This window comes from Haliotis cracherodii, unplaced genomic scaffold, assembly GCF_022045235.1.
Source record: "Haliotis cracherodii isolate W230 unplaced genomic scaffold, xgHalCrac1.p SCAF_3, whole genome shotgun sequence".
NCBI classification, from domain to species: Eukaryota; Metazoa; Mollusca; class Gastropoda; order Lepetellida; family Haliotidae; genus Haliotis; species Haliotis cracherodii.
Window position 1 is genome coordinate 37,479,686 of NW_027266286.1, and position 24,749 is coordinate 37,504,434.

At 39.5% G+C, this 24,749-nt stretch overlaps 1 protein-coding gene across 4 annotated transcripts in view; it reads left to right on the forward strand.

The window, feature by feature from the left end:
- Positions 1-24,749, forward strand: part of LOC139474319 (ankyrin repeat, PH and SEC7 domain containing protein secG-like) — a 129,267-nt gene that overhangs the window by 60,108 nt on the left and 44,410 nt on the right. For all 4 annotated transcript variants that reach the window (XM_071257286.1, XM_071257288.1, XM_071257285.1 and 1 more), the window contains one exon: positions 22,070-22,221. In XM_071257286.1, the coding sequence (XP_071113387.1) occupies positions 22,086-22,221 (136 nt within the window). In that variant the 5' untranslated portion in view covers positions 22,070-22,085. The remainder of the gene's footprint in view (positions 1-22,069; positions 22,222-24,749) is intronic.

Below are 24,749 nucleotides of genomic sequence, written 5' to 3' on the forward strand. Positions count from 1 at the left end.
TATTTTGCTGAAATTTAATATGAACATGCTCAGCCCCACGTTTGGCGCCAATGTAGCGGCCATAAAGTTTTCGAGTCCCGTGATGGGATTTGAATCATGGATGTTCTGATCCGAGGTCAGACGCCTTGTCCAAAGAGGTTAACCCCGTCAGCAAGCTGACAAGGTAAGGATGTCATCTGTGTGGATCTGTATTTAACTTTACACTAAGCCAAGCAGAATTATCAGCAAAACATTGCAGCTGAATCTAGGGAAATTCTAATGAAGTGTTACAAGGTCACATTGCAAGAAATTGTGAACAAATGGTCAAGGAAGGAAGGGTTCACAGGGACAGTGGAGGTTTAATGGCAATTGTGACAGGTGTGGGAGACAGGGACACATGGGAAGAAACTGCTGGGGAGTTTCCAGGTTCGAAACCAGGGTGTGGGTTTCAAGGATTAGGGTCGCCAAATCATTCTGCACCTTCATCGAGTTTACTAGTTCTTAGTCTCATAATCTGACACTTGTTCTAGTTGAAGGTTGCTGTTGCCACAAATACTGAGCTAGCGCTTGCAGCTTGATTGACTACAATACAATGCAAAACGTCTGTGAAATATACTAATATTTAGATATGTAAATAAATGGTCATTTTAATAATGTCTTACGTCTCGGTCATTGAAGTTTTGCATTTAATTGAATAATAACTGTTTTTTAACCTCCACGGTCCCCCGCTCACAGCACAGTCTCTTGAACATAGCGATACTAACAACAAAAAAGACTTACTTCCCTTTACAATTTAAACGAAGCCTGCTAGTAGTGGAGTATGAATGAAGCAATTATATACTTTTTTACATAACTGATCTTTTGCACATGTTAACTAAGAATCTTGGAATACATTTGCATGTATCTTTGATTTCATCATCAAAGGCATCTTTCATATGCCAAGATCTAGTTCACTTCCAGAAGTACACAGAGTTTGCTTATGGGACGCAGCACAGTCGATGTGGGTGTTGGTTTTGATCCTCACTAAGCGAACAAATCCTTTTTTGTCGCCATACACTTCGACTACTCGCCCAAGGCTCCATGCATTTCGAGGCAAATTGTCCATGACCAAAACAATATCATTCACACTAATTTTCTTTCGGAAACGAGTCCATTTTACCTGTTCCTGTAACATGGTAAGATATTCCTTAGACCATCGCTTGCTGAAGGAATCAGATACTGTATCTTCTTCCATTGTTTTTTGGGGTAACAGCCATCTGCTATGAATAGTCCAGGAGGTAGTGCTCCACCTATGTGGAGCATTAGCAGATCATTGGGTGTTAATGGTGTCAGGTCCTTGACATCATTTGTCACAGTGGTAATCGGGCGACTGTTAACGATAACCTCTTCCTCGCAGAAGAGAGTCTGGAGACCATCATCATCTAAATGTATGACTTGACTGTGCAGAAGAGAGTACAAGATCCTCCTTATGGTACGTATCATGCACTCCCATACCCCACTGTGATGAGAGGCGGATGGAGGATTGAACTCCCACAAAATGTTCCTCTGGAGGAAAGTCTGATGCAGTTGCTCAATATTCCATAGGTGTATGTTCTCTCTCATTTCCCTCTCACAGCCTACTAGATTTGTTCCATGATCAGTCCAGACTTTCTTGGTATGTCCTCGTCTTGCAAAGAATCGTCTGAAAGCATTGACACAAGAGCTTGTATCAAGGGAAGCAGTAAGCTCAAGAAGCACTGCTCTCAAAGCAAAGCGAGTGATGACTACCCCACAGCGCTTCACATTTGAATGACCCCTTTTCACCACAATGGTACCAAAGAAGTCAACGCCTACGCGTGAGAAGTGTCAGGTGTCAACCCACCTACAGGTAAGACTGCCATTTTCTGTTCTTTTCTCTGAGCACTGCATTTTCTACATATCACACATCTAGAAGTAATCCTTTTAATAAGGTTTCCAAATCCTTGAATCCAATATCACTGGCAAGTCATCATAGCAGCTTGTGCCCCTTGTATTCATGAGAATCTTGTACTATCAGTTGAGACACAAAGCACTTTTGGGGCAATATAATGGGGTGTTTTACTTCATAAGGTCATGAAGCCTGACTCAACCGTCCACCAGCTCGAAGCAGTCCATCCACGAGGATAGGATCCATTTTGCGAATTCACTTGTTCTGTCTTGAATCTTAGCTGATGATGTCATAGAAATACTGCTTCTGGATGTAAACATAATATTGTGACTTCAGCTTTCTCCATGATTTTGACTCTCAGGTGACATCTAGATGTACTGTCCCTTTGGTTTTCTTATTTTCATCTAAGTGTTCAGCAACTCTTGAGTTTGTTTTACTGATTCTTGTTTCTCTTTCAATTTCCTTTTCAGATTATCCATGAAAAGGAGAAAATCAACCTACAATCTTTTTCAGTTTCAGCCAGGATGAGATGTATGTCAGGAGTCTGTTCATAATGTCCACAGATTCATCTGTAGCAGGGCCATCTTCTGGAAAATTGTCCCAAGCCCTTGACAACAGTGGACCATGCCTCTTGTCTTGGTTGGTCCTTGGAACCACTGATCCATCTTTAAGAATGTGGCTATCCTCATGCCTCTTGAAGCAGCATCAGTTGGATTCATTGCAATTGGAATGTATTTCCATTGCTGGGGATCTGAACCATCTTGGATAATAGTCAGCCACAAAATTCTTGAAACGCAATGTTTCATTTTTGACATACCTGATAACAGACATGCTGCCTGTCAAGTAATAGACATCAGTGAGTTTGTACTGGTTCATTCTGGAGAATGCGACTTAACCGAACTGTTACACAAGCTGCTTTTAATTAAGCCTTGGTGTAGTTACTTTCTTAATGGGCATTACTCTTGCCTTGGCCATTACCAGTGAGCAATGAACTTTGCCCATCTCATTCTTCAACCGGTGGTAAGCTGTGACACCATACCCTTCGTTACTAGCATCTGAGAAGATGTGCAGTTGACATACCCTTACCGTTCCAAAGTCTGAAGGTTTGTAGCATCTTGGTATGGAAACCTTTCCTAAGAGGGGAAGATCAGCAATCCACTGCTGCCATACAGTGAGCTTAGTACCTGACACCTCTTCATCCCATCCAAGTCCTTGACGGCACATGTCTTGCAGTAGAATGTTTGTCTTGAGTACAAAAGGTGAAATCATGCCTAATGGGTCATAGATTGAACTGACAACTGATAACACATGTCTTCTCATACAATCAGCATATTTCATATATAGTTTGAAGTCGGTGTGCACTGTCCAAACAACTCCAACTCCAAACAGCTCTTTCTTCTGATCCAGTTTACAACTGATCTGGATTGAGATCCTTCACTCCTTCCGCACGGACTTCAGGCAGAATTTTGTCGAGAACTTCTGCGCTGTTGCCTACAATTTCCGCAATCTCTGGTTCATACTTCTCCTCATTTTTATCCCCCTGACATATAATGACGGGGGGATATAGCCATCAGGATGTCCGTCCGTCCGTCTGTCTGTCTATCTTATCCGTCTGTCTGCCTGTAATCATTGTTTGTCCGTAGCATATTTCCTAAACTGTACAACCTAGCTTCACAAAACTTGGTACACTTAACAATCAGGCTCAGTAGTAGTGCCTTTTGCTATTTAGAGATTTTTAGAATTTTTTATTTTTGTCGTTTCCATGGAAATATGATGAAATTAGGAAATTTGAGGGTAGTGCTCTTGTCCGGAGCATATTTCCTAACCGTACAACCTAGCTTCACAAAACTTGGTACACTTAACAATCAGGCTCAGTAGTAGTGCCTTTTGCTATTTAGAGATTTTTAGAATTTTTTATTTTTGTCGTTTCCATGGAAATATGATGAAATTAGGAAATTTGAGGGTAGTGCTCTTGTCCGGAGCATATTTCCTAACCGTACAACCTAGCTTCACAAAACTTGGTACACTTAACAATCAGGTTCAGTAGTAGTGCCTTTTGCAATTTAGAGATTTTTAGAATTTTTTATTTTTGTCGTTTCCATGGAAATATGATGAAATTAGGAAATTTGAGGGTAGTGCTCTTGTCAGGAGCATATTTCCTAACCGTACAACCTAGCTTCACAAAACTTGGTACACTTACCAATCAGGCTCAGTAGTAGTGCCTTTTGCAATTTAGAGATTTTTAGAATTTTTTATTTTTGTTGTTTCCATGGAAATATGATGAAATTAGGAAATTTGAGGGTAGTGCTCTTGTCCGGAGCATATTTCCTAAACCGTACAACCTAGCTTCACAAAACTTGGTACACTTAACAATCAGGCTCAGTAGTAGTGCCTTTTGCTATTTAGAGATTTTTAGAATTTTTTATTTCTGTCGTTTCCATGGAAATATGATGAACTTAGGAAATTTGAGGGTAGTGCTCTTGTCCAGAGCATATTTCCTAAACCGTACAACCTAGCTTCACAAAACTTGGTACACTTAACAATCAGGCTCAGTAGTAGTGCCTTTTGCTATTTAGAGATTTTTAGAATTTTTTATTTTTGCCGTTTCCATGGAAATATGATGAAATTAGGAAATTTGAGGGTAGTGCTCTTGTCCGGAGCATATTTCCTAAACCGTACAACTTAGCTTCTCAAAAGTTTATACACCTATCAAGCAGGTTATGTAGTGGTGCCTTGGCTATTAACAGATTTTTTTTTTTTTTTCATTTTTCAATTTAAATTGAAAATTGATGAACTTAGGGTAATGTCCTTGTCTGGAGCATATCTTCTAAACCATGAGACAGAGATTCACCAAACTTTATGCACATATCAATCATGTTCACTAGTAGTGCAGTTTGTTATTTATAGATTTTTATCTTTTTAATTTGTAGCCCCTGACATTTGAAATCATCAGAAAGTGAGCTACATGAACCAATATTTAATAACCATAATTATATTTCTGGTTTTGGCATCAAGGAAAAAAAAAGATTTCCTTACCAATCTAAATACATTTGAAGGTACACACAGTTTACCGACATGCCACGTCGGGGGGGGATATGTCATCTTCGGATGACTCTTGTTACTAGTGGTATTCAAGCGGGAGCACTGCAAAAAAAATAAATCTATACAAGCTTGTATATGCTTTGGAATGATGATATTTCCAAACCATATACAAGATTGGAATGATGATATATACAAAAATATACAAGTTTGTATATATGACACATATAAAAATATACAATTTTGTATATATAATGTATCCAAATTTGTTTTCTTTGTATATATTTATAAAGGGATATAATTGTTATGTATTCGTGTATAATTATGCAAAATGAAGTGTTTTAAGTTGAGCACTGTGTTTCTTTGTGTATGTTGGTAAAGGGGGGATAATTGCTATGTATTGTTCTATAATTGTTTTGTATGTGTAAAATAGTATTAGCAAGTTCCAAAAAAAGTGATATAGTGGCGTGTAACATAACTGGAATGTTTAATTAGTACTCCACACTGTTAGCGGGGGTATTTTATAGGGAAGTAGTCACTACCTAGTGGGGCGTCGTGAACTTCCCATTGACTACTTTGGGCCACGTCTGGGGTGCATATGGTTAGGTCGATAGCCGACATTTTATGGTTTTTCTTATCGTATCTAGTTGGTTGGTTATTGTTTAGGAGTACAAGGTTATTTGTTTCTATCCATTCAGAGATTAATTTGCCATGATTATCTATTTTTTCATCTATGCTCCAAGTGGGGTGGTGAGCGTTAAAGTTTCCTAGGAATATAGTTGATTTATTGCTTATTTGGAGTAATTTGTTTAGGTCCTCAGCTTGAATTTTTTGTTCTGCCCAGTGGTATATGTTAATGATGTTTATTTTTGGGTTTTTGAGAGTTATTTGGATGCCGTTTGCTTCTAGGTTTGGTGTGTTTATTTTGATTTCTTCATAGTTAATGTCTTCTCTGATTAGTATTATTAATCCTCCTGCGGCTCTAGCGGTTTTAGGTTTGGCTCGGTCTTTTCTAACTGAGTTGTAGTTTGGTAGAGTAAATTAAGATTTTTTTGAGAATTTGGTTTCTTGGATGCAGGCAAGGTGCGGACCCTTATCTTGTTTAAATTTTGCTTTTAGTTCGTGGCCATTGGCATTCCACTGAAATATGTTTAGGCCTTCCATTATTTGGGCTTTTAGTGTTTGGAGGTTAGGTTTGATTTAGGCTAGGGGTTTTTACTTGGTTGAGGTAGGGCTAACTAATTCGAAGCCTATGCTGAAGAATTCGTAGGTAAGGGTTGTCAGTTTAAGCTTATTTGCTACGGTATAGAAAGCTTTAGTGCTAGCGTTTGGGTTTATTTCCTTTAACATGTATGCGAGAAGGATGGTTAAGTTGTTTAGTTTGTTGTTTGACATTTGCTGAGGCCTACGTTTAAAGATTTTGTTTTTTTGGGGGGTTGAGAGAGTTATTTCGTTTATGTCTTCCTCGGTTGTGCATTCTTATTCTTCTGTGTTGTTAAATTTAGTTTCCTCACATTCCATGGGGGTGGTTTGCGTGCGTGCTTGTGTTTGTGGTAGTGGCCTGGATGTGGTTTCCTTACTGTCTGGGTTTTCGGGTTGTGATTGCTTGGGATCGGTTGTTGTTGCCATAGCGGCTGTGGTTTGTATGGTGCCGGGTTGGGCTGTGGCGGGCGTATTGTTGCTTGTTTTGCGTACACGTGTTGATGTTGTGAATGTGCTAGTGCTAGTGGAGGTGGAGGGTTGTGGGATAGACGTGTGGTGGATGTGTGTTTTGGGTGCTGGGTGTACTCTTCGCAGGATGCCATCCCATGCCGAGTTTAAGTGTGGGGTGTTGTTTGGTTGTGGTGTGGGTAGCAGAGGTTGTTTTGTATGCTGTGGTTGTCTTTTTGTTTGGAGTTTGGCCGTGTCGATATTGATGTGTTTGTTGGCCTGTTGTGTGAGGGTGTACCTATGAGGGCAGTGGTTGGATAGTGAGGAATGTTGTATGCTTTTACAGTGTATGCACCAGGGTGTGCATGTCCCTGGGCAGTCAGTTTGGGCACATTTCCTGCATTTAGTTTTTTGGAGTTTACATTGATTGGCTGTGTGGTTGTATTGGAGACAGTTAGAGCATTGTTTAACTTGTTTTATGTATGGTTTGACTTCTTATTTAGTGGTTGCTCCGAAGGAGATAACTTTAGGTGCTTCTGGATATTTAGCCGATTTTTGGAAATTGATTATGACTATTGGTGTGTTTTAGATTTTCCCGTTTCTATTTGAAGTTATTCTTCGGGTGCTAGTTACTTTAGGTTGGGGGTACATATCTTGGTTATCGTTATCGTCTTGTGCGTACATGTCTAAGTCTTCATTGTTTTCTTTAGGATTTACTCTGATTACGCCCCTAGTGAATAGCTGCCAGTTTGGGGTTTGATGAGTTACTGTTTTGGAAGATTTGGGTGATTTTTTTGGCTGCGTTTAGGGAGTCCTGGTCTGGGAAAATTATAGATTATCTTAAACTATTTTATTTAAGTATATCTGTCATCACCTACCGGGATATATTAGAATAACATTCGGCAATTACCTCAATTAAGACTCATTAAGGATTAGCCCCCATACAAGCTCGTCAAGTGCATTAAGGATTAGCCGCCATACAAGCTCGTCTATAGTGCATTAAGGATTAGCCCCAACACAAGCTCGTTTATAGTGACACCATAATCTCTTTCAAAGCATCCAGTAAATATGTCAACAAGATTAGTGCCAGTCCAACAGGATTAACAGGATTAAGTATTCCCCTCTGTCTAGCCATTCATTTAGTATAGGGCACAACCAATCGTGTATCAACCAATCACATTCCTTTTTATTGTTCAAATTTTTGTTAAATACCTACCGTAGCAACATGATAGGGCAGAGAAGGGGTTTGACTTACCAAGCAGACCTCTCTCTCCCACAGCCCAGAGGGTTGTACCGACTCTCTGTGGCACCCTCAGCTATTCTCTAAGTATATTGTAAATTGTTAATTGTTCTTATAAATAAAATTGTGATTAGTCTCCTGAGACTCCCCAAGAAAACCAGCACGCCATTTGGAAGGTATTGTTCACCCAGAACAGTTCCATGATATATGTATCCATTCTCTGGGCAACTTAAGTTCGTTTCAAGGCGTAAATGGCAGTAATCTGACCGTTGTTGCTGTAAATAACTGTGAGTATTGTGTGACATGCTCGCGGTGATCAGCTGATAATGTTTTTGAGTGGGGGGAAAACATCGAGTCAGTGTAAAACTTGAGTTTATTACCCACGTGTTGAAGATACAGGTAGTAAGATACTAAATCCATACGTCACACATGTGTCGTACAAGGTTGACCTTGTTTTATTTGTTTTGATTGGATTAACCGTGACCTCTGTCACACCGGGACTACTTTTTTCATTCATAAAAAATCGCGAGGCGTTATTCATTTTGCAACTACAAGGCAGAACTGAAGCAATCTCATGTGAGCGAGGGATATGAACAAACACTTTATTAAACCAAACAAGATAGTCACAAGCATCAAATTCTGTTTGCATCCTATATAAGTTATGCATTGAGCTTCCACAGACATTATGTAATCGAGCTATATCCATTTACAATGTTCAACTACCGTTCAATAGATCGAATCGTCTGATATGGTGTCTTGTGCGTAGTCGATGGAACTTGGCCAACTGGAGAAGGATCCATTGGTCTGACGAGTGTCGAATGCTGCTACGAACTGTTGATGGTTGAATATGTGTTTGGAGGCAACGTAACACTCTTTTTGCACCAAGGAACATCCAGAAGACCTTAGCATGTGGTGGGGTTTGTTATGATTTTGGGTTGTGTTTCCTTCGGCTGCAAACTTCCGCTGGTGACAATTCGTGGAAACCTGAATGGCCAACAATACCAAGATGCCGTTCTTCGTCCAGTGGTAGTCCCTCATTTTGACAACCATCTTCTTCAGACCTGTTACATGGACGACAATGTCTAGACCACACAGATCTCAGGCAGTTTTGGCTCATTTGCGTCAAGAAGCTATTGCTACTCTTCCTTGGCCAGCCTGTAGTCCGGATCTTAATCCGATTGAGCATCTCTGGGACATTCTTGGCCGGAAAATCAGACATCGTGATCCCCAGTTCAAAATCTCGCTGGACTTGAAGCCGCACTTCATGAAGAATGGATCTCTTTATAATAGTCATCATTAAGTGCCAAAAGTTACAGCTCACAAATATGGTGGGTGGCGCTTAACTTTTGTGCATGTGTATAGATCTTGTCTGCTGTACCCATGCAGGCATCTTTCACAGAAATATTTCTTTCCTGCATGTTTTGTTTGATCGCATAATAGCCTGCCTAAACTCTATATCCACGTATAATGATATTTACCATCTTTTTCAATCAGAAATGAATTGATTCTGGGAATATGTTCCGGAGTGGAGCTTATCCTGTGTACAAAAATTCCTTTATGGGAATGTCGGAAAACATTTATAGCTAAATTATTTTGCTTTTCCGACTTATCAATTTGTGAGATTGTTGTAGGTTCGTCTATACCATCAAGGTTGAGTCCATCGTTTGGGGGATAGCTCGAAGGTCTATTTGCAAGTTTAGAATCTGCGGGGAACAATGCAGATCTTATCATCATTCTTAAACAGTCATTGCCTTTATTTTCTACATTAATTATGGCTTTTTTCTTCTTATGATACAGGGGTAAATCTATATAAGATCCACCTTTGAAAGGCATATTATTTGCTCTATCTAAATATAAACTATCGATTTTATCCACACCCCAACACGAACATCTATTAGTCCAGCATTCTAAAGTTTCTGGTATCCTCTGAATTGATGTATCTAATGATGTGTTTATAGTATCGGATTCGGTTATAACTTCTTGATTGCTCCGGAAATAAGGTTTGGTATATTCAGTGCTATCGTCTGCGTTACTTTTACTCAATGACATTTTAACCGTTAGCTGGTATTTTATGCTATTTAAGTTATCTTAGTCCTCATTAATTTTGTTCGATATGATGGGCTTAACATCATTAACATCCATGTTGGAATTAATATCCACCTTCCAACCTCTTAGATAATTACTAACGCCGGCTGTGGGTACAAATTTTAACTCATTATTATCAACAACAGTGGGTATATCAACATCTCCAACTGACTTATTATTATCTAGTAAAGTGATCAATTCAGCTTTTCTCTTTCGAGAATAACCTCTCAGCCCACTTTTTTTCGCTTGAGCTTTGAGTTCTCTAATAGTCTTGGGTTTGTTGTATTCCAAACCGAGTAAATCAATCAATTCAGCTTTTCTCATTCGAGAATAACCATGTAGACCACATTGTTCCTTTAGACCACAAAGCCTTCTACTTTCTCACAAAAACCATTGTGGTTTAATGGTATATGCAAAATGAGTCAAATCTCTAAATGGTTGTTTTTCATATATCTAAATACGTATTCTCCTAAACCTATTCCTCTCGTTGATGTCATTTCTCTTCCATACTGAAATAATCTGGTTCCTGACCCTATCAGCGCCGTATTTCTTACATAAACAATAACGACCTTTGACCCCTATCCCACATACAGAACAAACATAATTTATGTTTCCCAGTTTGATGTAATAAGAATGGATTCCACAGTAAACACCCACACAACGTTGGCTGCATTGAATCGGCTTCCCCCTGAGTGTAAATCTGCACAGATTCATGGTTATACATCTATCATATCATATTATTTATGGTTGATACGCAATAGATAATGGGTTATGCGTAGTTATTGTGTAGCTAAAAATAGCAATGACTGATAACCCAAACACTTTAAACGCTATCTCACGGTCTTTCTGAACCTCTGACGGTGTATAAAACTGTCTTATTGTTGGTCTCGGTATTGGATCAAGTTTCTTTACATAAACAAGGAAGTTTTCGTGCATGGCAGATTCAACATCCTTAAACGTTTGAATTGAATGCCCCTCTTTAGGCAGTTCATCATTAATAAAATCTAATCTTAACATCCTATTTCGGGCCCATTTCGACTGGGCTTTTTCGGCTTGTTTAAATGCTTTATTATGTCATTTACGCTCCTCTCCTCTCATACTAGAAAATAAAAAATTACTCCCCGAAAAAGCTAGAGCATTAACAATAGCCCCACCGACCATCATCGCAATTGTTGTCATATTCAATTGTTTTATATGAATATAAAATATTCAAATGTTCAATAATATAAAATATTCAAATGTTTAATTACTTCAATATGTCTTCTGGGATAAGCCCTTGTTTGATTAGCATATCTTTTGTAGCCATTGCCAATCATATATGAAGAATCATCATACCGATATCATAACCATTAACATCTAGCTTGGGTTGTGTGGCTTTAGTAATCATTTTAGCTATACAAGCATAGCCAATGGCCAAGCCGCTGACCACCGCTGAATGATATGTTGCGTTTACCAACATTTTACCGTCTGTAACTGGAGTTGTCATGCCTTTATAACATTATATGAGGGCTTAACGCTAATTGAACTTGTTGTGATAGTGCAATCCGGGGTGACGTTTTCTCTTTTCCGGTCTTATAAAACAACAACGCTGCTATAGCAACAACCCCAAGTACATAGGGAGCCCAAGTTTTAATCGGACAACTATGTTCAATATTTTGTATAAGTTTTGACCCTTCCTACCAGCTGCGACTTTTCGGGGATTCTTAGTCACTCTGGCTTGTGATTTCGCAATCGCTGGTATTTCCTCATTCACTTGTTGTGATTGTGTTTCCACAATCTGTTGTGGTGTCACTTGAGTCTCCATTATTAGTAAGTGGGCACTTATGTTTAAATTGACAATGGCTAGCCGTTATTAAAGCGGTGGTCACCGGCGCGAAGAACATTCCGTATCTATGATAAAACTCACCAAATTGCCTTAGTTTATTTATGCACATTAATCTTGTCGCCTGATATTTCTTACAAAAGTTATGAGTATCCAAAGCAGCTTTAAGGGTTGACTCTGTTCCATCTGAAAATAATTCGGTCCAAGTTTATTTTCAATATTATTGATATTTATCCCCTTATTATTTTATTTTTTCAAATCATATTTCCTAATATTTCAGACACGAAAAGGAAGCGATATGGAGAGAGGGTCTCTCTGCCTGCAACCTTCCATTTTGAAAAGATATGGCTAAATACCCATTTTGAATCACACATGAGTTTGAGTTACGTATCAAAATATTGATCCTTTTTTGAAGAACTGGGCCAATACCATACTTTTCAAGGACTAACATTATTAAATCTTTTAATACAGTATCAAACACTTTTTCAAAATCAGTTAAAATCAATAGCCCATGCTTATTTTGTTTCCTTGTGTCAAAGATCAAATCAGAAAGTAACATAATATTATCACTTATTCTTCTTTCTGCTATAAAACTACTCTGATTTTCATGTATCAACACGTGTAGCATCTCCTTAATTCTGTTAGTATTACATGTACTAATTATTTTGTTTAGCTTGTTTAGAAGAGAAATGGGGTGCCAATTATTTAAGCAGTGTCTTTCTTTATTAGACTTTTGAACACAAGTAAAGATGCCTTGTTACGGCATATATTGTCACCGCGACAATATGCTAATGCTCACTGCACAAATTGTCGCAGGGCCGAGGTCTGCACATATTGTCAGCATTCATCAGAACTAAAAACATCAACTTGGAGATATCTCTTGAACACTATACAGTCTAGCTTCATGAAACTCCATACTCTAATCTATCACATTGATCAATGGTGCCTGTTGCTATTTAGAGATTTTCCAAAGGTGTATTTTGGACAGTTTCCATGGAAATTTGAAGAACTTTGAAAATTGATGTGTAGTGTCATTTCGGGGAGCATGTGTATCTCAAACTATACAACCTAACATTTCTCTTAAAATTACTCTCAGAGATTTTTCTGCACTTGTTATGCCAGCATTGATGCATTTGAAATATTTAGAGTTTTTACAGAATTATTATTGGCCATTTCTGGGCGTTATCCAAAACTTAAATGGTACAGGCATACAAGGCAACTTCATAAGCTTATATGTCAGGTAGTGTATAGGTACCTTTGGAATCCGTGAATTAAGTTCCATTTTTATTGTTTTTATTAACAAACATTAACAGAAAATATTTTAGAATAAAATGTTGTAGAGGTAATGTATTTGTATTTAGAAATTATATATACTGAATCAAAATCAAAACTTCACAATCATAAAATTTTAACATTTTGACCAGTTATCATTGTGGGCCCATATTGTGTATTTAAACAGTAATGGCCACGTATTGTTTTCAGATAACACCCGTTTTTGTGCAGGTAAATCGATCAAAATCATGTGCACAGCACTTTAGTTGCAAAAGTGGTTTTTCACGTGCAACTGGTCACGTGGCCATAATACCGCACGTTTTTTCAGCCATACTTGTTAGCAGTCATTAACAAAAAAAGAAAAACACAAGAAAACAAAAGTCTTTACGGCCATTTGTCATGCCAAGCCTTTCAAATGTGCAACGTGAAAGCTCCATCGGCATGTTGCAGACGGGAACATCGGTAGCTGAAGTCGCAAGGACGATGGGTTGTAGCCGACGGACTTTTTATGATTTACAGACATGTCTACAGCAAATGGGTACCACCGCTGATCGCCCTCGGCCAGGTCGACCACGTGTGACGTCGCATGCAGAGGATCGTCAGATTGTCTTACGTCACCTCCGTAACCGATTTTTGACGGCTACATCAACCAGAAATGAACTGTTTAGTGGTAGACTGTGTGCGCAAACTGTTCGATACCGTCCGAGAACTGCTCACCTTCAAGCATGACGGCCATACTGCAGGCCGATTCTGACTCAATTACACAGACGTCAACGTCAATTGTGGGCACAGCGACACTTATGATGGACTCAGAGGAATTGGAATCAAGTCGTCTTCAGTGATGAATCCTGATTTAATCTTCGATTTGCTGATGGTAGGGCGAGGGTGTGGAGGTGCTGTCATGAACGTTACGCCCAGTGTTGTGTACAGGAAGTTGACAGATTTCGAGGCTGAAGTGTCATGGTGTGGGGTGCTTTCTGTGGCGATGCATGTTCCAGGCTTCTTGTCATCCGTGGCAACCTCAACGCTGCTGCTTACCGCGACCAGGTACTGGCACCAGAACTTCTACCTTTTATGGCAGCACATGGACCCGGTTTGATCTTCCAACACGACAATGCCAGACCCCACACAGCAATTTTGACAAGGAATCTCCTTCAGAATGCGGGAGTCAACGTCATTGACCGGCCGTCAAGGTCTCCCGACCTCAATCCCATTGAACACGTCTGGGATGCTCTTGGCAGAAGTCTGCGCACTCTCCAGAACCAACCACAGAATTTGCAAGATCTTGGCACCATTTTGCAGCAACAATGGCGTCGTCTTCCCAATCATGTGTTCACAAGCATCACAAGGTCCATGCGGAGGCGTTGTGTGGCAGTTGTCAAGGCACATGGTGGCCATACACGCTACTGAACTTGTGTGCCTTCAGATTCTCGTGCTTGGGACTTATGATTTAAACTGTTGATGTTATTACCGAATACCGTAGGTGCTTGGAACAAATTATGGTTACCACCGTTAATTAAAATACTTCTTTGGACATTAATGATTAAAAATTACCTTCTCTGATACATTTGTCCATTGTATATCATATATGGGATTATTTATAAAAATGTGAAGTTTTTAATTTGACTCAGTATAAGTTAAACTGTATACGCAGGTTACTGACATTCTATGGTCGGGGGATATGTCATGCAACTTCCATACAACTTTTGAGTAAAATATTTGGGTATTTGTTTGAACGCGTAAAATGTACGTGCATGACACTGAACGACCTCAGTACTTATGCTGACGTTTGTATGTATCCACAGCGTATGGAAGTGAGTGGCCGGTCACCTTTGTGTCTGTACTCACTTTTTGACATAAGAATGAATCAAACTCACACCGGCACTCATATACATTCCTTCACTTCAAATAGGACAAATAGCAATGTCAATCTCCAACATATTTTTTCACCGGCCTTACTGATTGTTGGCACTTTTGATGTCAACATCAATGACATGACAGAAGAAAGCATGTATGGTGACCACGTAACTCTGCTGGCGCTGACAATATCCAATTCCTGGTAGCATCAGCAGACGGCCCAGATCATGCCGTCCTAGTCTCACCCGATGACATGTACAGTGAACAAATGTTCCTGAGCTATTTTCACAATGTGAGCATTGTGTCATTGAAAGTCAGGCAAAAACAGAACTGCCTTATCAGGCTTGCATGGGCACCCAACAAGTTTCACTGTTTTCTCAACTATCCGACCGTGATGAAGGACAGGGAGGAGTGTCTGACTATGATGAAGGACAGGGAGGAGAGTCTGACCATGATGAAGGACAGGGAGGAGAGTCTGACTGTGATGAAGGACAGGGAGGAGAGTTTGACCATGATGAAGGACAGGGAGGAGAGTCTGACTGTGATGAAGGACAGGGAGGAGAGTCTGACTGTGATGAAGGTCAGGGAGGAGAGCCTGACTATGATGAAGGACAGGGAGGAGAGTCTGACTGTGATGAAGGACCATCTTTCTGAGGCAAAGGAGATAAATGACTATAAAAGTCAAGTTTCCATCCTTGCTGAACTAGGCTGGAATTATGGAGTTATATTTTGGCTGGACTAAAGAGTCTATCCATAGTCCAATCATTCTCATTAAAATCAGATCTTAGTTCTCGCTATCGCTAAATAAAGATCTGAGGACATCCCATTAGGGTCACATCAGAACGACCTTTCATCCGACCAATCAAAGCGTCGCTTACCAGATCATGAAAGTGACACCTGGAATGTGTTTTCTAATCATGCAACCTTGAAACGTAAAAACGGGGTATTCTGAATGACAGTTACGGCCCATACGACTGATTCCGTCAAAATTATCGTCTGTCTCTCGCTTCCGTGGGATAAACATTTGAACGGAGGAGGCGTCGCGCAATACCTGAGAAGCACAGCCATACAATCGCAACCATATATTAGACATTCTGGATTGTTTGTTTTAATCGAGAACTGTGTCAATATATTTTTCAAGCATAGTCTGAAATGGAAGTCGCCAGGTTGAAACGAGTGCTGTAAAGCTCGAGAAAGCTGCTTTCTCATTGGCTGACATCGACCTCTTGTTATTCGTTTCAGTGGTCGCGGCAAAGTTAGCGAATGGTCAGTCTGGCGTGACCCATAATGGGATGTCCTCAGATCTTTGTTTAGCGACAGCGAGAACTTAGATATGATCAAAATTGCATAACGAAATCGACATCCAGTTGGTAGACTGCTCTTCAGATTTCACTTGATTGCAGGATTTGCAAAGCATGTGTACCGACAACTTAGCGTCAACAGATATTTTTCAACACTTTTCATATTTTAATGAAGGTGCTCATGTGATTTGAGTCCAGTTTGGCAGGGTGGAAACTTGACTTTTACAATCAGTTAACTCTCTTGCCGCAGGAAGATGGGACACTACCAATAATTCAAACAATGCTAATTGTGTTAACCATATTTGAATATAACATTTGTTATCAACTATCAACATACCACACCTTCTTTGACACCATCCGATGTCGAGCAAGTGAACATAACATCAACCTAGCAACAACAACTGTGTTCACTGACTTCGAAACTGCTGCACAAAACGCTGCTTCCCAGCTATTTCAGTGTCAATTGAAAGGATGCCTCTTTCATTTATGACAGTGTATCTGGAGAAAGGCGCAGCAATGTGGTCTCCAACAAGCCTTCCAGAACGACAACAACGTTTACATGAACATGCTCATAAGACGTGCTGCAGCATTACCCCTGGTGCAGATGTGTGACATCGATGACGTGTGGGTGAAGACCCTTGATGAATGAAAAAATTGTGAACTTTGCAGACTATGTGACCGAGCAATGGGTGGACAAAAATAACCGTGCTATGTGGAATCACTTCCATACCACTGGTCCACGTACAACCAACCATCTTGAAGGTTGGCACTCCAACCTAAAGAGGCTTGGACGCAGTCACCCAAACCTGTATAAATTCATTGAAATTATCCAATTTGAGCAGGACAGTAATGAGATTGTAATCATGCAGCTGCAGTCTGGTAGTTTGATGCCGCCAAAAAAGAGTCGGTATCGGAATTTGGAACACGTTCTTGAAAGAGAGAAGCGACTTCTGACTACAAATCAGAAATCCAAATACCAGTACCATCACTCAGTGTCGCATCTTGTTGGTTTGTGAATTGTGAATGTATGTACAGAAATCATATTATATATCGAATAAATAAAGAAACTTTTTGTAATACAATGGGAAAAGCATTACTGGTGATACTATTGTATTGTATATTTTGTGCATTTTTATCTAATAAAAGTATAATTTGAAATATATGCAAATGTAGTTTGTAAATGTGTATGTATGTGATATTCCACAATTTGTATATGGATATACTTGAATCTTTATTTTTAAAACAATGTCAATGGAAATAAAATGTTAAGCAAAAACATTTTCTTAGTTTCTATGAGTGAGGCCGGACTACTGGGGACCATCACTGACAGATTTATATTTGAGACGACCCCTCGTCTTAAACACACATGGTGGGGATTAACTGTTTGCCGGCTGCCGGACAAGTAGGATATCACCAGCTGTATATAGTAGACTGACTTAGTGCTTGTGTTAGTATAGAAGCTTGCCCTCTAAAAGCAAGACAAAAGAATACTCTCGACCCTCACAATAAACAAAAGAACTTACCAGCCCAAGTTCAGCTTGGAGCAATAAGGCTGTAAACTTGTACAGTACATGATCTAATAAAATACACCAATTACACTGTCTAAAACCAATACCATATATATACAGATAAATTATAAAAATAACACTGCCACACATGTACAGGCAAACACGGAGTTGCATAATATACAGAATTATTCAACTGTAGAACAACTGTATTACATGGACGTATTCACAGTTCTCCTGCACTGTACAGTACTACACTTTCATGGTTGCAGGTTAAAGAGGATAGAAAAACAATACCCCAAAATAAACAGGACAGTACCACCAACATGTTTAAAATAACAAACACTGAATCAATTCTTGAGTGATGAACCTCATGTAAATAATGGGAAAAGTTGCCTTCACAGGTCAACATTCTATGAATGGAGACTATATCCTCCCTATCCACAATAACACTACCTTTATCTTTCGTGACATCAGTGAAGATTTGCAAGGGGTTTTCATTGTTGGTTTCCAGGAGATCAAGTTCTTTAATGTTACTTTTCCAGAAAAATGCTCATTCTGATTTGGATGTGTCATGGCCAAATTTGACTATGCAGATATCTGGTCATATTTTGAAGACATATCCGTAATCAAAGCTGTTTTTCTTCAAGTCGTGCTGCTACTTTAGTGTTTTCACTTTGCAGCTCAAGAATGTCACTTTTCAGACGATCAACTTCTAGTTCAGAGAGAATCACTTCTATTATTTCTTGTTTAATGGTGACACGGAGAGATTTGATGGCGTTATCTGCAGTTGATGAGATCAATTCCTTTAGTTACGATTTCTTTGGCATCTCGGCTAATGTATACTCACATGCAAAAGAAACGCAAGTCGAGTATGCAGTATACAAGTTATTAATTTTCAACAGTAAAGACAAGAAATACTAATAGGGCAAGATTGACAAAAATTTGACTGAAGACAGTTTAATGGATTAAAAGGCAGATGACATAATGTTTTTTTTCAAATGTTAAGGGCTTACACAGTTTCGGGTCAATACCCAAAATGTCAGTCAATACCTCATGTGACCACCTTTAGCATTGATCACTGCCACATATCTCCTGTACATTGAGTGGATCAGACGATTTGTGAAGGTCCTAGGGATCCTCCGGCACACATCCAGAGCAGCTGTGCGTAGTTCATCGGCAGTTGTAGGGACTGGGCACACATTGTGCAAACGCCTTTGAACCTCATCCCATAAGTGTTCGATGGGGTTCAGATCAGGCCTGAGGGCTGGCCACGGTAGAACATGGATGTTGTGTTGTTGCAGAAAGGCCATGGTAGCTCTGGCAACATGGGGTCGAGTGTTGTCCTGCTGGAAAATGTGTTGTTGATGTGCAATAAATGGAACAACGTGGGGTCTGATCACTTGGTCGATATACCGCTGAGCAGTGACGCCGTGTCCCCGACCATGACCAACATTCAGAAAGCACATGGGTCCAAGTCTCGCATTAAGTCCAATCGCTGCCCATATCATGACGCTAGGTTTACCCCATGGATCCCTTTCCACAACGTTTCTGTCAGCGAAACGATCACCTCGACGCCGCCAAATTCTGACTCTACCGTCTGCATGGGAGACACAAAAGCGACTTTCATCAGAGAAGATGACATGCCTCCACTCACAATGACGCCAATTGTGATGACCCTGTGCTCACTGAAGACGTGCTTGTCGATGCCGTGGTTGGAGAACAGGACGACTTGCTGGTCGGCGACATCTGAGGTTGTTGGAATGGAGACATCGGATCACAGTGTCCTGGCTAATGTGTCGATTATGTGTTCCTATGGTCTGTCGAGCACTTTTACTTGCAGTTAGGAACGGATGTCGCTGGTGTTGACGGGTTATCTGCCGATCTTGTCGAGGTGTGGTGACCCAGGGACGACCGCTCCGAGGAAGGTCATCTGTGGTCTGTGTAGCATTGTATCGATGCAGGAGACAGTAAATTGTGGTTATGTTAACATTGAAATGATGGGCAACATCTTGGACAGAGTCTCCAGCTTCCAAACGTCCGATAGACTGGTTTCTCTGAATTTGAGTTAGGCGTGGCATTGTTGACCAAGGAGTGGTAGGTCCAAGAATAGGCCACAGTTTTATACCCACTACAGTTCGTGTATTTTCGATTTTCGCGAGAAATGGGTGCATGATACCCACATATTCATTGAAATGGTGTGTTTTGGCGATTCGTTTTTTATGTTGCGTTTTTACTCGGGGTTTCCAAAATGCAACCAAAATTATTGATAACACCATCAGGCTTCACTACATGCTAAAACTTGTATCAATTTATGGTTCCGTGTTTGTTACCTATTTGCTTAAAACCACTTGCGTTTCTTTTGCGTGTGAGTATATATTTAATCTCTGAGGGTTTGTCAGTGATTTTGGTACTTTCAGATTTTGGGGGGTGTATACAGGCGAGAGTGTCACACAGTACTCACAATTCACGACCTGACCATTGACCTGTTACTGTTGATTACTGCTATTTTCAGATTTCACATGGTGTTATCTCAACAATGGTAGAAATAATTTTCAAGAAATTTTGCTCTAATAGTTCTGTAAGGTTTACCTTACATCTCTTGTAGATACAGAATCTTGTAGAAATATACTTATCGTTATTTACAGAGCATTTGTGTGTGTGTGTGTGTGTGTATGTGAGTGAGTGAGTGAGAGAAATATGATATCTATTTATGGCAAATAAATCTTTTAAAATATATACCGGTAACCACTCAACTAAATTTCAGATTTATAATCTCTCTACACCAATCCTCCTGGTAATATGCAAATAGAGCAAACTTAATACATCATTGTATCATTGTTAAAGTGCTAGTTCTGTAAGTGGATTGTCTCTACATTTGTTAGTGCTGGCTGGTATATATTAAATTAATACCCCAGAGCAATGTCTGACAAAGTCATATTTATAGATGTCATTTTAATAGAAACTAGCACTTGGTACACATGACAAAACTTAGCTTTGTGTAGTTTTGCCATGACCCATGAATACCATAATAAATATGAATGACCTGAGCCAATTCAGCTATCTCTCTAGTACATGTCGACTTTACAAATTCTAATATTTCAGTACAACTTATATTTTATTAATTTCTATGACAATGTCTTATGTTTGGTGTGTTCACTGGATCATTGGACCCGTGAAGATTCCGGGGTAGAATTGGTCTTCAGCAACCCATGCTTGCCGTAAAAGGGGACTATACTTGTCGTAAAAGGCAACTAACTGGATCTGGTGGTCAGGCTCGCTGACTTGGTTCATACATGTCATTGTCCCAATTGCGTGGATCGATGCTCATGATGTCAATCACTTGATTGTCTGGTCCAGACTCGATTATTTTACAGACCGCCATCATATAGCTGGAAAATTGCTGAGTGCGGCGTTAAACAGCAAACAAACAAAAACTGGATCATTAACTACATGTGACTTGGTCTGTATCAAATTTGTAAATATCACATGTGAACTGAAATGTCCTCAACACAATATACCATAATGAAAGTTTAGTAGGTATGTGAATAATTTGTTGTGAAATCGATCATTAGTTAATTACTTTTACACACTTTTCAACTCTTGGTTCATTATGCAAAGTGATTTTACACGAAATGTCATTTTGGAAAGCTAGGTCAAGTTATAGCTCAAATCAATCAATCTCATTAAAATCAGATCTTAGTTCTTGCTACCGCTAAACAAAGATCTGAGGACATCCCATTACGGGTCACGTCAGTGAAACTGACAATGTACATTCTTCCTCAGTGTTAAACAAACACATGTTGCCAAAAACTAATTTAAATACTTGGGATTATTTTGAAATTGACTTGCACTGTTTTCTGTCATGGCGGCCTTCGAGAGGGGGATGAGCAATCTTGTAGGTTACAGAACAATGCGAGTGATGGCGAATGGTCTTATTACATGAGAATAGATGATGAAAAGTGGAATATTACTTGAACAAATGTTAGAAGACTAGATGAAAAGTGGATTATCGCTTGAACACCATTTATATGCAGACATGCTCAACAATCAAAGTTCAGGTGCGAGTTGTTGTGGGGTATTTATTAACTTTTGTGTTGTCATTTTTAGCTCATTTGACTCTTGCTGTCTTCTCTGAAATGCTAAACTGTTGATTAATTATCCTGGTGAGATATGTCTTCAAACCACAGGTGCAAATAACTTTGTAATTGTCGTACTTAGAGACTGGTGATTTTCTGTTTTGTCTGCCCTTGGTATGAATTTTCCAAAACCAAAAATGCATTGAACTTTCGGAGTATGAAACTTTCAGTTTTAACTCCCATACGTCATGGGACAGAGGTTGGTCATGTGATTTCCCAAGCCAGAAGTGATGTGACATGAGGTCTATTTCTATGACTAGAATTTCTGTTTCAGTGTGCTGACCACAGTGATGGATGGTAACCTGCTCATGCTACGTATGATGCTTCAGACTCCACAGGCTCTGGAACAGAAAGATCTTAATCATAGTATCATCTATTCTGCTAAACATGGGCTTCTTCAATGTGCGTCTTATCTTGTTGATGCAGGTTGGTCAGAAAATATATAACTTTTGTATTAATACAATCTCTTTTTGCCTTTTCCCTGCTTGGAAATTCTTGTTGGTACATCTTACTGACCTCACTCTAAAATACATTTTGTCTGTGATGGACTGGCAGTCCATGAAAATTGCAAGCAGCATGAGGATTTGTAATAACTATGGGCAACCTTACGCAAGTTAATCAACAGTATGCCATCAGGGTGTCGTTCATGTTTCGCCCAATATGGTAGACACACCAAAAATTGATCTACACGCCTGAAATTAATTTTACAGGCATTTATTGTCATTATGCCTTCTCTAACATTCATCAGTGCCCTTATTATCCCCCGCCACGAAGTGGAAGGGGGCTATAGGAATGGGTGCCGTCCTTCCATCCGTCCATCCGTCCGTCACATTTCGTTTCCGGAGCAGATCTTGAAAACCGTACCATATTTCTTCACCAAACTTAGCACATAGATAGGTCTAGTGGTGAACTGGTGCCTTTTGATAGTTTGCAATTTAAAAAAAATAAATTTTTCAAGTTTCCATGGCAACAACTTTGACTTAGACTGAAAATGGCGGTAGTCCTCATTTCCGTGCAGATCTTGAAAACTGTACCATATTTCTTCACCAAACTTGGTACATAATGTCATCTCGCAGTATTGAATACATTTCCTTTCTTGTTGGTGAGTTCTGCATTGCTTGTGTGTATGTTCCTCCAAAAGTGTCATGGACACGGTTGTTGCATTCACTGGCTAACTTCATGCAGAAACACAACTCATTACAAATACAACAGTGTAACTGATCTTAAACCTACTCAACTGTAAAAACACTGCCTCCTATCCTGTATATATTCTTGTCAACCATACTCTGTACTTCACTTGCTTGATAACAGTGTTGGAACCTACACCGAAACCATCGCGCCTAATTGTAATAAAGAAGTTGTTCGTCCATATGTCTCATCCTTATTCATTACAAATACAGTTACATATTCTATCATTAACTGCAGATGGCAAAACAACACCAGTAATAACTTTTTTAGTGCTGCAATTAGTCCATTTACAAAAAGGCCCATTGAACATAGTTCACAGGAGCTAATGCATTGCACACAACCAGACATATTGGCGGGGGATATATGAGTATTTCATGCTTGTTTTTCTTGGTAGTGTAAAGGGTCTTGGTAAAGCTTATTTAGGACATCTTCTTTTGTTTAAACACTCTTTTTACTTTTGATGTGATGTAGGGTGATTTCAAGATTTGAATATTGTTTAAGTACCAATGGTGCGAGATGCCAGACATACCTTTTGTGGCAAAATTTATGAAATCTACTGTCTTTTTCCACCACATAAAGTTCCTCCTTCAGCCAAAGCCGTCTGCCAGATCATCTGTGCATATATTACGGTTCTGTTCTGATTCTCCAAAACGTTCCAAATGGCGTGGTGGTTTTTGTGGGGGAATTAGTCAGCAAAGAGCTGGAGTCACAAGAGACTAATTACAATTTTATTTACCAGAACAATGCACAAGGCATGGTTTGGTATTTTCTTGCTCAACATTCCCTGACAGAACATTGACTGATTTATTGTCTTGTGCTGATTCCTTTTGGTTGAAGAACTTATGATGCTTCAATGGACGTTTACGTCGTTTTCCTGACAGATTTCTTTTGATATGAAATTTTCTTCGAATGGAGTCTGGATTGCTGCTGCAATACTCCCATGTGTTTCCTCTTTCTGGATCCTTCCATTTCATTCTTTAGTAGATTTTGCTATTTGATCTCTTGGAAGAAAGAATTGAGTGGATGTCCTCTGGATGGAAAACCTGAGGGATATCCTTGGTTTGATTACCTTATGTTTCACTCTGACTTAGAGATTGTTCCTGGCTTGCTTCAATTTGTTGTCTGGATTTTGGCTGGTGATGCTTACTATTCAGGACTCCTCTTTTCCCCTTGTCTACCTTTTCATGCACCTTGGTTGGAGCACTAGGACCTGGTGCGACATTATATGTCTTGGTAATTATTGTACTGGGACTTGCAGATTTTTCTGTTCTATTTGGAACAGGGTTTTTCTTCTTTGTTGGAGTCTTTTGTTGTGAATTCTTGTTGCTGGAAGTGCCTGCCTTGGTTTTAGAATTGTCCTTGTTACATTGCTGTCATGGTGGTGATTGATCAGTTGCTTGGTAAGTTGAGCTTGTTGATAGGGAATTGTTGCTGTCAAGCTGAGTATCATTGAGTGGTTCCTCATTGGCTTCCATGACTCCTGAATCTATGTTACTGAAGTCATTGAGGTACGGTATTGGAGGATACTGAGGATCATCAGGTGGATCAAAATATGGCTTCAGACAGTTGGCATGGACAAGCGGTGTGTGTATTTTGTTGTCAGAACTTTGGTGTAGTTTATAGGTGTAATTTGGACATATATGGATGATAAAATAGCTGCCATACCACTTTTTGGTTAATTTGTTGGAAAGGCCTTTTTCAACTTTTTGACAATATAGCCAAACTCTTTGACCAGGGGCAAATTCTGGCTCTTTAGCCTTTCGGTT